This window comes from Emys orbicularis, chromosome 1, assembly GCF_028017835.1.
Source record: "Emys orbicularis isolate rEmyOrb1 chromosome 1, rEmyOrb1.hap1, whole genome shotgun sequence".
NCBI lineage: Eukaryota > Metazoa > Chordata > Testudines > Emydidae > Emys > Emys orbicularis.
The window spans coordinates 363,822,846-363,834,710 of NC_088683.1; the positions used below are offsets into that span (position 1 = coordinate 363,822,846).

Genomic DNA, 11,865 nt, shown 5'->3' on the forward strand with positions numbered 1-11,865 from the left:
GGGCGGAACCTGGGGGAAGAGGCAGGGCAGAGGGGTGGGGCCTCAGGCTTCCAGTTACCAGCAATTAGAAATATGGCAACCCTATGAGTTGTATATAGACAGATTCCCCAATTTGTGATGCTGAAAGAGCACAGTAAGGTCAGGAAAGGGTTTAAAGTCTCTTTTACTGGCCACTCAGTGATTCAGGGAATAGGGCCCAGCACCATGTCACCAGCCAGCTTTGGAGTTTGATCTGAGAGCCAGATCACAAGGAGACAACTTAGGTCCCTTTATGAGTAAAGAGCTGGAGTAGCCTATCCCGGATCTGTTGAGTCCTCACCCCATAGATGATGGGGTTTAGCATGGGGGGCACCAAGAGGTACATGTTTGCCATGAGAATGTGTAAATGCTGGGGCACATTGTGCCCAAACTGGTGCGTGAGGAAGGAGAAGAGAGCTGGGATGTAAGAGGATAAGATGACACAGACGTGGGAGCCGCAGGTCCCAAAAGTCTTGAGCCGGGCGTCCTTTGTTGGGAGGCTGAAGATGGCCCTGAGGATCTGGGTATAGGACATGGCGATAAAAAACACATCCAGACCGATCACAAAGAATGCCACAGAGAGGCTGTAGTAACTACTGAGGCTGATGTCGGCGCAGGCCAGCTTCACCACAGCTATGTGCTCAGAGTACATGTGGGGAATGATGTTGGTACTGCAATATGGCCATCTCCTTGCCAGGAAGGGAATGGGCAGTATGAGTATGGCACCACGCAGCACCACCGCTAGGCTAATATTGGCAACCACAGGGTTTGTCAGGGTGGTGGAATGTCTCAGGGGATCACAGATGGCTACATAGCGATCAAAAGCCATGGCCACAAGGACCCCAGACTGCATCGCAGAGAAGCTGAGAATGAAGTATAGCTGAGTGAGGCATGCACTGAAATTGATCTCCCTGGAATTGAACCAGAAGATGCTTAGCATTTTGGGCAGGATGGACGTAGACAGGACCAGGTCGGTGACGGCCAGCATGCAGAGGAAATAGTACATGGGCCCATGGAGGCTTGGCTCCATCTTTATGATGAACAGGATGGTGAAGTTCCCCAAGGTGGCTATGGCGTACATGGTGCAGAAGGGGCTGGAGATCCAGCCATGGGCTTCCTCCAGACCAGGAATGCCCAGCAGGATGAAGGTGGAGGAGTTGGTGAAGTCGGTTGAGTTGGAATCTGACATGGAATAGGGGAGAAGGTGTCCAACATAGAGGAAGAATGGTGTTTCCTACATATGCCGTACGTTCCCCTGACTTCCTGTATGTGCCCCGGGTCTAGGGTGATGGTCACAGGACAAACACCTGGATGGAGAGACAATGTTAATATGAGACACTACATGCACAACTGGAGGCTGTTCTCATGGATGAAACAGATTGGTCACTCTTCACACACAGAAAAATGACATTTTCATTATTCATATGAATGAATTAAGAACACCTGACCCTACAAATGCCAATTCCATACTTTATGGTGCTCCCTGCATCAAGAATTCCTACGCATCGTGAGGTGGGAAACCTTAATAGTCACCAGCAGGAAACACGAGTGGATATTGGTTATCCCTTATTGTTCCCTAGGCCTTGTCTAGAGTGCCACATTTTTTCGCCAAAAGGCAGCATTTTGTGAAGAGATAATGGAGGTGTAAACACTACAAAGCCACTTTTGAATACGTAACTCCTCAGTTTCAGTGACTTAATGAAGGCACCTTAACAAGAGTTGTAAGGCTTTTTATGTAAAATTCTCGTTGCTGAAGTGCCAGTGTAGACACCATGCTTGATTTTATCACTGTAATTGGCCCATTGCTTTTCTCTCCCGCCCAACGTCCCCCGCCCCCAGGAACACTCACCATGCTTGTAATGTTCGCCGGCATGTGTGCTTGTCAAGGGTCAGCGGGATAGTGACTGGTGTGTTACCAGCAGTGTATTTTAATGTAGTGTTTCAATGCTCATAGACTCATAGACTCATAGACCTTAAGGTCAGAAGGGACCATTATGATCATCTAGTCTGACCTCCCGCATGATGCAGGCCACAAAAGCTGACCCACCCACTCCTGGAATAATTCTCTTCCTTGTCTCAGCTGTTGAAGTCCCCAAATCATGATTTGAAGACTTCAAGTCGCAGAGAATCCTCCAGCAAGCGACCCCTGCCCCATGCTGCGGAGGAAGGCGAAAAACCTCCAGGGCCTCTGCCAATCTACCCTGGAGGAAAATTCCTTCCCGACCCCAAATATGGCGATCAGCTGAACCCCGAGCATGCGGGCAAGATTCTCCAGCCAGACCCTCCAGAAAAAGTTCTCTGTAGTAACTTTTAATATCCCATCATTGACCATTGTTACTAATTACCAGCGATGGCACATTATTGACCTATTGACTAAAATCACATTATCCCATCAAACCATCCCCTCCATAAACTTATCAAGCTTAATCTTAAAGCCAGAGAGGTCTTTCGCCCCCACTGTTTCCCTCGGAAGGCTGTTCCAGAACTTCACCCCTCTGATGGTTAGAAACCTTCATCTAATTTCAAGCCTAAACTTCCCGACGGCCAGTTTATATCCATTTGTTCTCGTTTCCACATTAGTACTGAGCTGAAATAATTCCTCTCCCTCCCCGGTATTTATCCCTCTGATATATTTAAAGAGAGCAATCATATCCCCCCTCAGCCTTCTTTTGGTTAAGGTAAACAAACCGAGCTCCTCGAGTCTCCTTTCATATGACAGGTTTTCCATTCCTCGGATCATCCTAGTGGCCCTTCTCTGTACCCGTTCCAGTTTGAATTCATCCTTTTTAAACATGGGAGACCAGAACTGCACACCGTACTCCAAATGAGGTCTCACCAATGCCTTGTATAACGGAACCAGCACCTCCTTATCCCTACTAGAAATACCTCGCCTAATGCATCCCAAGACCGCATTAGCTTTTTTTACGGCCACGTCACATTGCCGACTCATAGTCATCCTGCGATCAACCAGGACTCCAAGGTCCTTCTCCTCTTCCGTTACTTCCAACCGATGCGTCCCCAGCTTATAACTAAAATTCTTGTTAGTCATCCCTAAATGCATAACCTTACACTTCTCACTATTAAATTTCATCCTATTACTATTACTCCAGTTTACGAGGTCATCCAAATCTCCCTGCAGGATATCCCGATCCTTCTCCGAATTGGCAATACCTCCCAACTTTGTGTCATCCACAAACTTTATCAGCCCACTCCTACATTCGGTTCCGAGGTCAGTAATAAATAGATTAAATAAAATCGGACCCAAAACCGAACCTTGAGGAACTCCACTGGTAACCTCCCTCCAACCTGACAGTTCACCTTTCAGTACGACCCGCTGCAGTCTCCCCTTTAACCAGTTCTTTATCTGGATTTTCATATCGATCCCCATCTTTTCCAATTAAACCAATAATTCCTCATGCGGTACCGTATCAAACGCTTTACTGAAATCGAAGTATATTAGATCCACAGCATTTCCTTTATCTAAAAAATCTGTTACTTTCTCAAAGAAGGAGATCAGGTTGGTTTGGCACGATCTACCTATCGTAAAACCGTGTTGTAATTTGTCCCAATTGCCATTGACCTCAAGGTCCTTAACTACTTTCTCCTTCAAAAATTTTTCCAAGACCTTGCATATTACAGATGTTAAACTAACAGGCCTGTAGTTACCCGGGTCACTTTTTTTCTCCTTCTTGAAAATAGGAACCACATTAGCTATTGTCCAGTCAAATGGTACCACCCCCGAGTTTACAGATTCATTAAAAATTATCGCTAACGGGCTTGCAATTTCTCGCGCCAGTTCCTTTAATATTCTCGGATGAAGATCATCCGGTCCACCCGATTTAGTCCCGTTAAGCTGTTCGAGTTTGGCTTCTACCTCGGATACGGTAATGTCAACCCCCCCTCCTTTATTCCCATCCGTCACGCTGCCACTATTCCTAAGCCCTTCATTAGCCTCATTAAAGACCGATGCAAAATATTTGTTTAGATATTGTGCCATGCCTAGATTATCCTTAATCTCCACTCCATCTACAGTCTTAAGCGGTCCCACTTCTTCTTTCTTTGTTTTCTTTCTATTTATATGGCTATAAAACCTCTTACTATTGGTTTTAATTCCCCTCACAAGGTCCAACTCTACCCGGCTTTTGGCCTTTCTCACTCCATCTCTGGGGAATGCTGTATGTGTACTTAACAGTAATGCTTCTGTTTATTGTTACTTGTGCTTCCCCAGATATGTGCTTGAAAGGAGGCACCCCCTCCACTCCAGCCAAGTGTGTCCGCCTGATAAGAAAGCGACGAAGACGGAGCAAGGAAGATATGTTCTGGGAGGTGCTGCAGTACTCTGATGCTGACAAGACAGAATGCAGGCAGTGAAGGGAAAGCGACAAGCAGGAAAGAAAAGAAAATGAGACATAGACTAGGGATGCAATGGAGAGGCTGATAATGGTTTTGGAATGCCAAAAAGATATGCTGCAGTCCCTCCTGATGCTCCAGACTGAGCAGATGGGTGCCTGCCCTCCCCTTCAGCACATTCACAACTCTTTCCCATTTCTTTCCCAAACTCCACCCACACATTCCTTTCCAATTTCTGGGACTTCTCACTTTACCGTTCACTCCACCTCCACAGATACCTTTTCAAATGAAAACTGGACTTATGGTCAGCTGTGTATGTGTGCATGGTGTTGTGGGTTGTTTGGCAATAAAAGCAAAGTTATTTGACTATTAATCAGTCTTTATTTGTTTCCATTGAAGTTATAATAGTAGATGGCAGCAGCAAACAAGCAGGCAGTTTTATCATTTCCTTACATTGAACCCTAGGCCTGAACAATCACAACTGCTTCCTACCCTACCAGAACTGGACTTCATTATGCATAACAAACCCAAGCATAGCAACAAACATTACTCGTTCTCTTTTACAAAGTGCTGCTGCAAAGCCTCCCTGATTCGAATTGCTCCCCATTGTGCCCCTCTAATAGCCTTGGTATCTGGCTGCTCAAAATCAGCAGCCAAGTGTTCTGCTCAGCAGAGCAAACTTTTCACCTTTTCACCCTTTCCTTCACAAATATTGTACAACGTGCAACACATGGCTGTAACCAGGGGAATATTTTCCTCATTGAGGTCTAACCTGTTATAAAGGCATCGCCAGCACACCTTTAATCTGCCAAATGCGCATTCTATGGTCATCCTGATCCTACTCAACCTATTGTTCAAACATTCCTTCCTGCTATCCAGGTTTCCCATGTACAGCTTCATGAGCCCTGGCATTGAGGGGTATGCCAGGTCGCCCAGGATTTCCGAGACAGGCTATGAGACTAAAAAGTCTGGGACTGTTTAGTGTAGAGAAGAGAAAAACAAGGGGGCGTAGGATAGAGGAGAACAAAATAAAATAATGGAACTGATTACACTGAAATGGACAAACAGAGAACAGCTCCCAACCGGTAATAGCGATACACTTCAAAAGGGCTAATTCCCCTGTAGCCTATAGGACTAACCTGTTTGCTTGCATATATATCTGTATATCTTTTCTTATAGTTTAAGTATTTGGTTTATTGTAATAGATTTATAGTCCTGGATGGTTTCGACACAAGAAATCCTGCATCTTGGCAGGGGGTTAGACTAGCAGACACTTGCAGTCCCTTTCCATCTTGGGGGTCTATGATTCTACAATCAGTAGCTATCAGCTGGTTCAATAGCTACAGATACCCTTCAAAAGGGCTAATTCCCCAAAGCTGAGGCAAAAAAGCTCACCATCTCTAACCATGAAACTGACATAAGAACGCTATTCATATCTCTATGTATAATGATGTTCAGTTACTGCAGGGCAGAGGGAGACGTTGAGTCATTAACCGGGGCCACCTCCTACCTGCAGGCAGGCTCCTTGTCAGGCTGCAGCAGCTCCCGTCCCAGCCCGAGAGTAGAGGGAACCCAGCTAGGGGGGCTGGATGGAAAGTGGCAATTGTGATGAGATGTACCCCCAGGGTGAAGCCTGGAAGCTGTTGGAACCGCTATGCCCCCAAACCATTCAGTTGGCCTCTCCCCCTGCTCTGCTGGTGACACACAGCCAGCCCCTCCCAGCCCTGTTATCACCCAACACGACAGCAGGTAGTGCCACACACCCAACTAAGTTACCTGAGTGCTTTACCTAAACCACTCATGGACTAACAATGGAGGCACCAGCCAATTTCCCAGCTCCCCAGCTTTGCAACCCTGCAGGAGCATAAACCCAGAATTAGACCATGTTGCACTGCAGAGGAATGTGTACAGCACACGCTCATTAAATAGTCCACTCTTCCTCGATGGGGGAAGATCTGCACCAGCCTTTGCTAACAGAGCTAAGAGTCCCAAACATTTCACTCAAAAAGGCACTGATTAAGATAAAACATATATCTGGTTTATTAACTACAGAAGGATAGATGTTACGTGATTATAAGTGATAACAAACAGATCAAAGAAGGTTATGTTGGAAAGCAAACAAACTTGCAATCTAAGACTTGTACACATTAAATAGGATTTGAATCAGCACTATCTCACCCTGACCAATCATACAAGGAGGCTTACAGATTCTTTAGGCACAGGCTGTATCTCCATTGCAGTCTGGACTCCTCTCCCCCATTCAAAGTCCTTTGCCTTTCAGAGCTTCTTGCAGGTGTTGAGTTGTGGGGGACCGAAGACAAGTGATGATGCCACTCCCCATCTTTTATAGTTTCTTCCAGTTTGCTCGAAAGTCTGTGCATGTGACATGGGGGGTGGGGTGCCCCTATTGGCCAAACATTCTCCACTGTCTCCATGCTCCCTCCAAGGAGGCTTTCATATGCAGAGTTCCTGTGCTAGTGGTTTCTTCCCTTGATGGGTTGCCACGACAGCAATTAACACTGTCTGGCTACTCCTTTGACATACCTGAAAGGCTGGTTTGGGGTGTTTCCAGCCTCATATCACACTTTAGTAACTCACACATAGCAAGATATATTAGCTTCACATACAATGAGAGCTCATACAATCCAAGGGGATAATAATGTTTAGCAGATTAAGACTTTTAGAATGATACTCACAGGGCCTACTTTGTACAAAACATACCACAATTACATCTGCTTGGTAAATATGGGGTGCTTTGGGGTGCAGAGTGTCCCAGGGATGATCCAGAGAGTGACAGGGGGTGGGGAGGAGAGGAGCGAGTGAGGGGCAGGGCCTTGAGGGGAAGAGGCAGAGCCGGGGTGGAACCTGGGGGAAGAGGCAGGGCAGAGGGGGGGGGCCTCAGGCTTCCACTTACCAGCAATTAGGAAGGTGGCAACCCTATGAGTTGTACATAGGCAGATTCCACAGTTTGTCACACTGACACAGCACAGTAAGGTCAGGAACGGGTTTAATGTCTCTTTGACTGGCCAGTCAGTGATTCAGGGAAGAGAGCCCTCATGGAGCTTGGTCTGAGAGCCAGAGCACAAGGAGAAAACTTTAGGTCCCTTTATGAGTAAAGGGCTGGAGCAGCCTATCCCGGATCTGTTGGGTTCTCGCCCCGTAGATGATGGGGTTTAGCATGGGGGGCAACAGGAGGTACAGGTTGGCCATGAGAACGTGCAAATGCAGGGCCACATTGTGCCCAAACCGGTGTGTGAGAAAGGAGAAGAGAGCTGGGATGTAAGAGGATAAGATGACACAGAGGTGGGAGCCACAGGTCCCAAAAGTCTTGAGCCGGGCGTCCTTTGTTGGGAGGCTGAAGATGGCCCTGAGGATCTGGGTATAGGACACGGCGATAAAAAACACATCCAGACCAATTACGAAGAATGCCACAGAGAGGCCGTAGTAACTACTGAGGCTGATGTCGGCGCAGGCCAGCTTCACCACAGCTATGTGCTCACAGTACGTGTGGGGAATGATGTTCGTTCTGCAATATGGCCAACTCCTCGCCAGGAAGGGATAGGGCAGTACGAGAATGGCACCACGCAGCACCAGAGCCAGGCCAATTTTGGCTACCACGGGGTTTGTCAGAGTGGTGGAATGTCTCAGGGGATCGCAGATGGCCACGTAGCGATCAAAAGCCATGGCCACGAGGATCCCAGACTGCATCGCAGAGAAGCTGAGACTGAAGTACAGCTGGGTGAGGCATGCAATGAAATTGATCTCCCTGGAATTGAACCAGAAGATGCTCAGCATTTTGGGTAGGATGGACGTAGACATGACCAGGTCAGTGATGGCCAGCATGCAGAGGAAATAGTACATGGGCACATGGAGACTCGCCTCCCTCTTCACGATGAACAGGATGGTGAAGTTCCCCAAGATGGCTATGGCATACATGGTGCAGAAGGGGATGGAGATCCAGATATGGGCTGCCTCCAGGCCAGGAATGCCCAGCAGGATGAAGGTGGAGGGGTTGGTGAAGTCAGTTGAGTTGGAATCTGACATGGTGTAGGGGAGAAGGTGTCCAAAGTTGAGGCACAACAGTGTCTCCTTCATATACCGTACGTTCCCCTGACTTCCTGTATGTGCCCAGAGTCTAGGGTGATGGTCACAGGACAAACACCTGGATGGAGAGACAATGTTAATATGAGACACCACATGCCCAGCTGGAGGCTGTTCTCATGGATGAAGCATATTGGTCACTCTTCACACACTGAAAAATGACATTTTCATTATTCAGAGAAATGAATTTTGAACAACTGACCCTACTAATGCCAATTCCATATTTTATGGCGCTTCCTTCATCAATAATTTCTACATATCATGGTGTGGGAAACCTTAATAGGTGCCAGCAGGAAACACGAGTGAATACTGGTTATCCCTCATTGTTCCTTAGGTCTTGTCTAGAGTGCCACATTTTTTCGCCAAAAGGCAGCATTTGGTGAAGAAATTGTGGAGGTGAAAACACTACAAAGACACTTTTGACGATGGAACTCCTCAGTTTCAGTGACGTAATAAAGGCACGTTGACAAGACTTGTAAGGATTTGTCACCGAAGTGCCAGTGTAGACACCGTGATTGATTTCATCACTGTAATTGGCCTCTGGAAGGCATCCCACAATGCCCATCCTAACCACTCTGGTCAGGAGTTTCAACTCTTCTGCCATGCATCCAGGTAAATATTTTCTGCTCCTCCCCCTTTAAAGGCCCATGAATTTTGAAATTCCCCTTTGTGTTTGCTTGGCGTGGAGTGTTCACATCACATCTTCCCAGGTGGCCATGGCGGCTCCATGCAGCAAATGGTCTCCTGTTTGGACCACTGTGGAGCTACTAGATTTGCTCAGTATTTGGGGAAGGAGGCTGTGCAGTCCCAGCTGTGCTCCAGCTGTAGGAATTTCAATACCTATGGGAAGATTTCTTGCAGCTTGTGGGAAAAGGCCTATGATTGGGACAAGCTGCAATGGAGAGCAAAGGTGAAGGAGCTGAGGCACATATACCAGAAGGCAAGGGAGGCAAATGGTCACTCCGGAGAGGCATCCCAGACCTGCCATTTTTATAAGGAGTTGGACGCTATCCTTGGCGGCTACTCAACTTCCACTGCCAAGAGCCCTGTGGCTACTTTGGTGGGGCTGGAGCCGATGGAAACTGGACCTAACCCAGAGGAGGAAGTCATCAATGAAGAGGTGGAGGCATTAGAAGATGTGGAGCCCATGCTGGGGTTGCCCAGTGCTGCGTTCAGTCAGGAGCTGTTCTCCACTCTGGAGGTGTCCAGCCAGTCTCGACAGTCACAATCAGGTGAGCCAGGAGCAGGAGAGGAGACCCTGGTAAGTGGTTTTGCTTTGTAAAGTGCAGAGGTGGGTTGAGGGCCGAGAAATGTACAAGGCTGGCTGTGTTTGTGTGTGCTGGGCATTTCCTCATGCAGCTAGGCAGTATGTCAGAACAGGGTGTTGATGCACACCGAGATTTCACTGGAATCCTCCAGAGAGATCTCTAGGAAACCTTCCTGCAGGTATTCTGCAATCCTCTGCTGGAGGTTCCTTGGCACAGCTGCTTTGTTCCTTCCCCCATTGAGAGACACTTTCTCACGCCATTCTGCAATTACTTGGGCAAGGACCAAAGCAGCACACAGGCGAGCAGCATAGGGACAGGGCCGGAAACCACAAGCATATAGTAGATGCACCCTTGCTTCCTTGCTAACCCTCAGAAGAGAGATTTCTGCCCCCACCTGTGGAAAAGGGTGGGAAACTTTAGAGTATTGTCCCCTGAGAAGTGACCCACGACCCCTTTCACATTGCTTTTCTCCCATGCACAACGTCCCCCGCCCCTGTGAACACTCACCAGGCTTGTAGTGTTTGCCGGCATGTGTGCTTGTCAAGGGTCAACGGGAAAGTGACTGGTGTGTTACCAGCAGTGTATTTTAATGTAGCGTTTCAATGCTGCACATGTACTTAACAATAATGCTTCTGTTTATTGTTACTTGTGCTTCACCAGATATGTCCTTGAAAGGAGGCACTCCCTCCACTCCAACCGAGTGTCTCTGCCAGATAAGAAAGCACCCAAGACAGAGCAAGGAAGATATTTTCTGGGAGGCGCTGCAGTACTCTGATAGACAAGACGGAATGCAGGGTAGTGGAGGGAAAGCGATAAGCAAGCAAGAAAAAAAAATGAGCATACACTAGGGATGCAATGGAGAGGCTGATAAAAGTTTTGGAGCAGCAAACCAACATGCTGTGGTCCCTCCTGATGCCCCAGACTGAGCAGATGGGTGCCCGCCCTCCCCTTCAGCACATTCAGAACTCTTTCCCATGTCCTCCCCAAACTCCACCTGCACATTCCTTTCCGATTTCTGGGACTTGTCACTTTACCATTCACTCCACATCCGCAGACACCTTTTCAAATGAAAACTGGACTTACGCTCAGCTGTGTGTGTGTGCATGGTGTTGTGGGTTTTTTGGCAATAAGAGCAAAGTTACTTGAATAATAAGCACTCTTTATTTGTTTCCATTGAAGTTATGATAGTAGATGGCAACAGCAAACAAGCAGGCAGTTTTATCATTTCCTTACATTGAACCCTAGGCCTGAACAATCACAACTGCTTCCTACCCTACCAAAACTGGACTTCATTATGCATTACAAACCCAAGCATAGTAACAAACATTACTCATTCTCATTTACAAAGTGCTACTGCAAAGTCTCCCTGATTGAAATTGCTCCCCATTGTGCCCCTCTAATAGCCTTGGTATCTGGCTGCTCAAAATCAGCAGCCAAGTGTTCTGTCTCAGTAGTTCACCACTGAACAAACTTTTCGCCCTTTCCTTCACAAATATTATGCACGTGCAACACATGGCTACGATCATGGGAATATTTTCCTCAATGAGGTCTAACCTGTCCTAAATGCATCACCAGCATGCTTTTAATCTGCCAAATGCACATTCCACAGTCATCCTGTCCCTACTCAGCCTATTGTTGAAATGCTTCTTACTGCTGTTCAGGTTTCCCATGTACGGCTACAGGAGTCATGGCATTAAGGGGTATGCCAGGTCCCCCAGGATCACTATGGGCATTTTGACATCCCCTACGGGGATCTTCAGGTCTGGAAAAAAAGTCCCCACTTTCAGCTTTCTGTAAAGGCCGGTGTTCCTAAAGTTTCATGTGTCGTGAACTTTTCCAGACCACCCCTCATTTATGTCAATGAAATGTCTGCGGTGATCCACGAGTGCCTGCAACAGCATGGAGAAGTACCCCTTCTGATTGATATATTCCATTGCAAGGCATCTGGTGCCAAAATTGGAATATGCGTGCTATCTATCACCCCACACAGTTGCGGAAACCCATTTCTGCAAAGCCATCCACAATGTCACACACGTTGCCAAGAGTCACGGTCCTGCGCAGCAGGATGTGATTAATGGCCCTGTTAACAGTCCCCCAACAGCACCAACGGTTGACTTCTCAACTCCAA

At 47.4% G+C, this 11,865-nt stretch overlaps 1 protein-coding gene and 1 pseudogene across 1 annotated transcript; both read right to left on the reverse strand.

Moving 5' to 3' along the window:
- Positions 1 to 259: 259 nt before the first annotated feature.
- Positions 260 to 1,258, reverse strand: LOC135895351 (olfactory receptor 52R1-like; annotated as a pseudogene).
- Positions 1,259 to 7,464: 6,206 nt separating this feature from the next.
- Positions 7,465 to 8,463, reverse strand: LOC135881835 (olfactory receptor 52R1-like). The gene has a single exon (XM_065408552.1). It carries the CDS (start codon positions 8,461 to 8,463, stop codon positions 7,465 to 7,467), a length of 999 nt encoding a protein of 332 aa, XP_065264624.1.
- Positions 8,464 to 11,865: the final 3,402 nt, after the last annotated feature.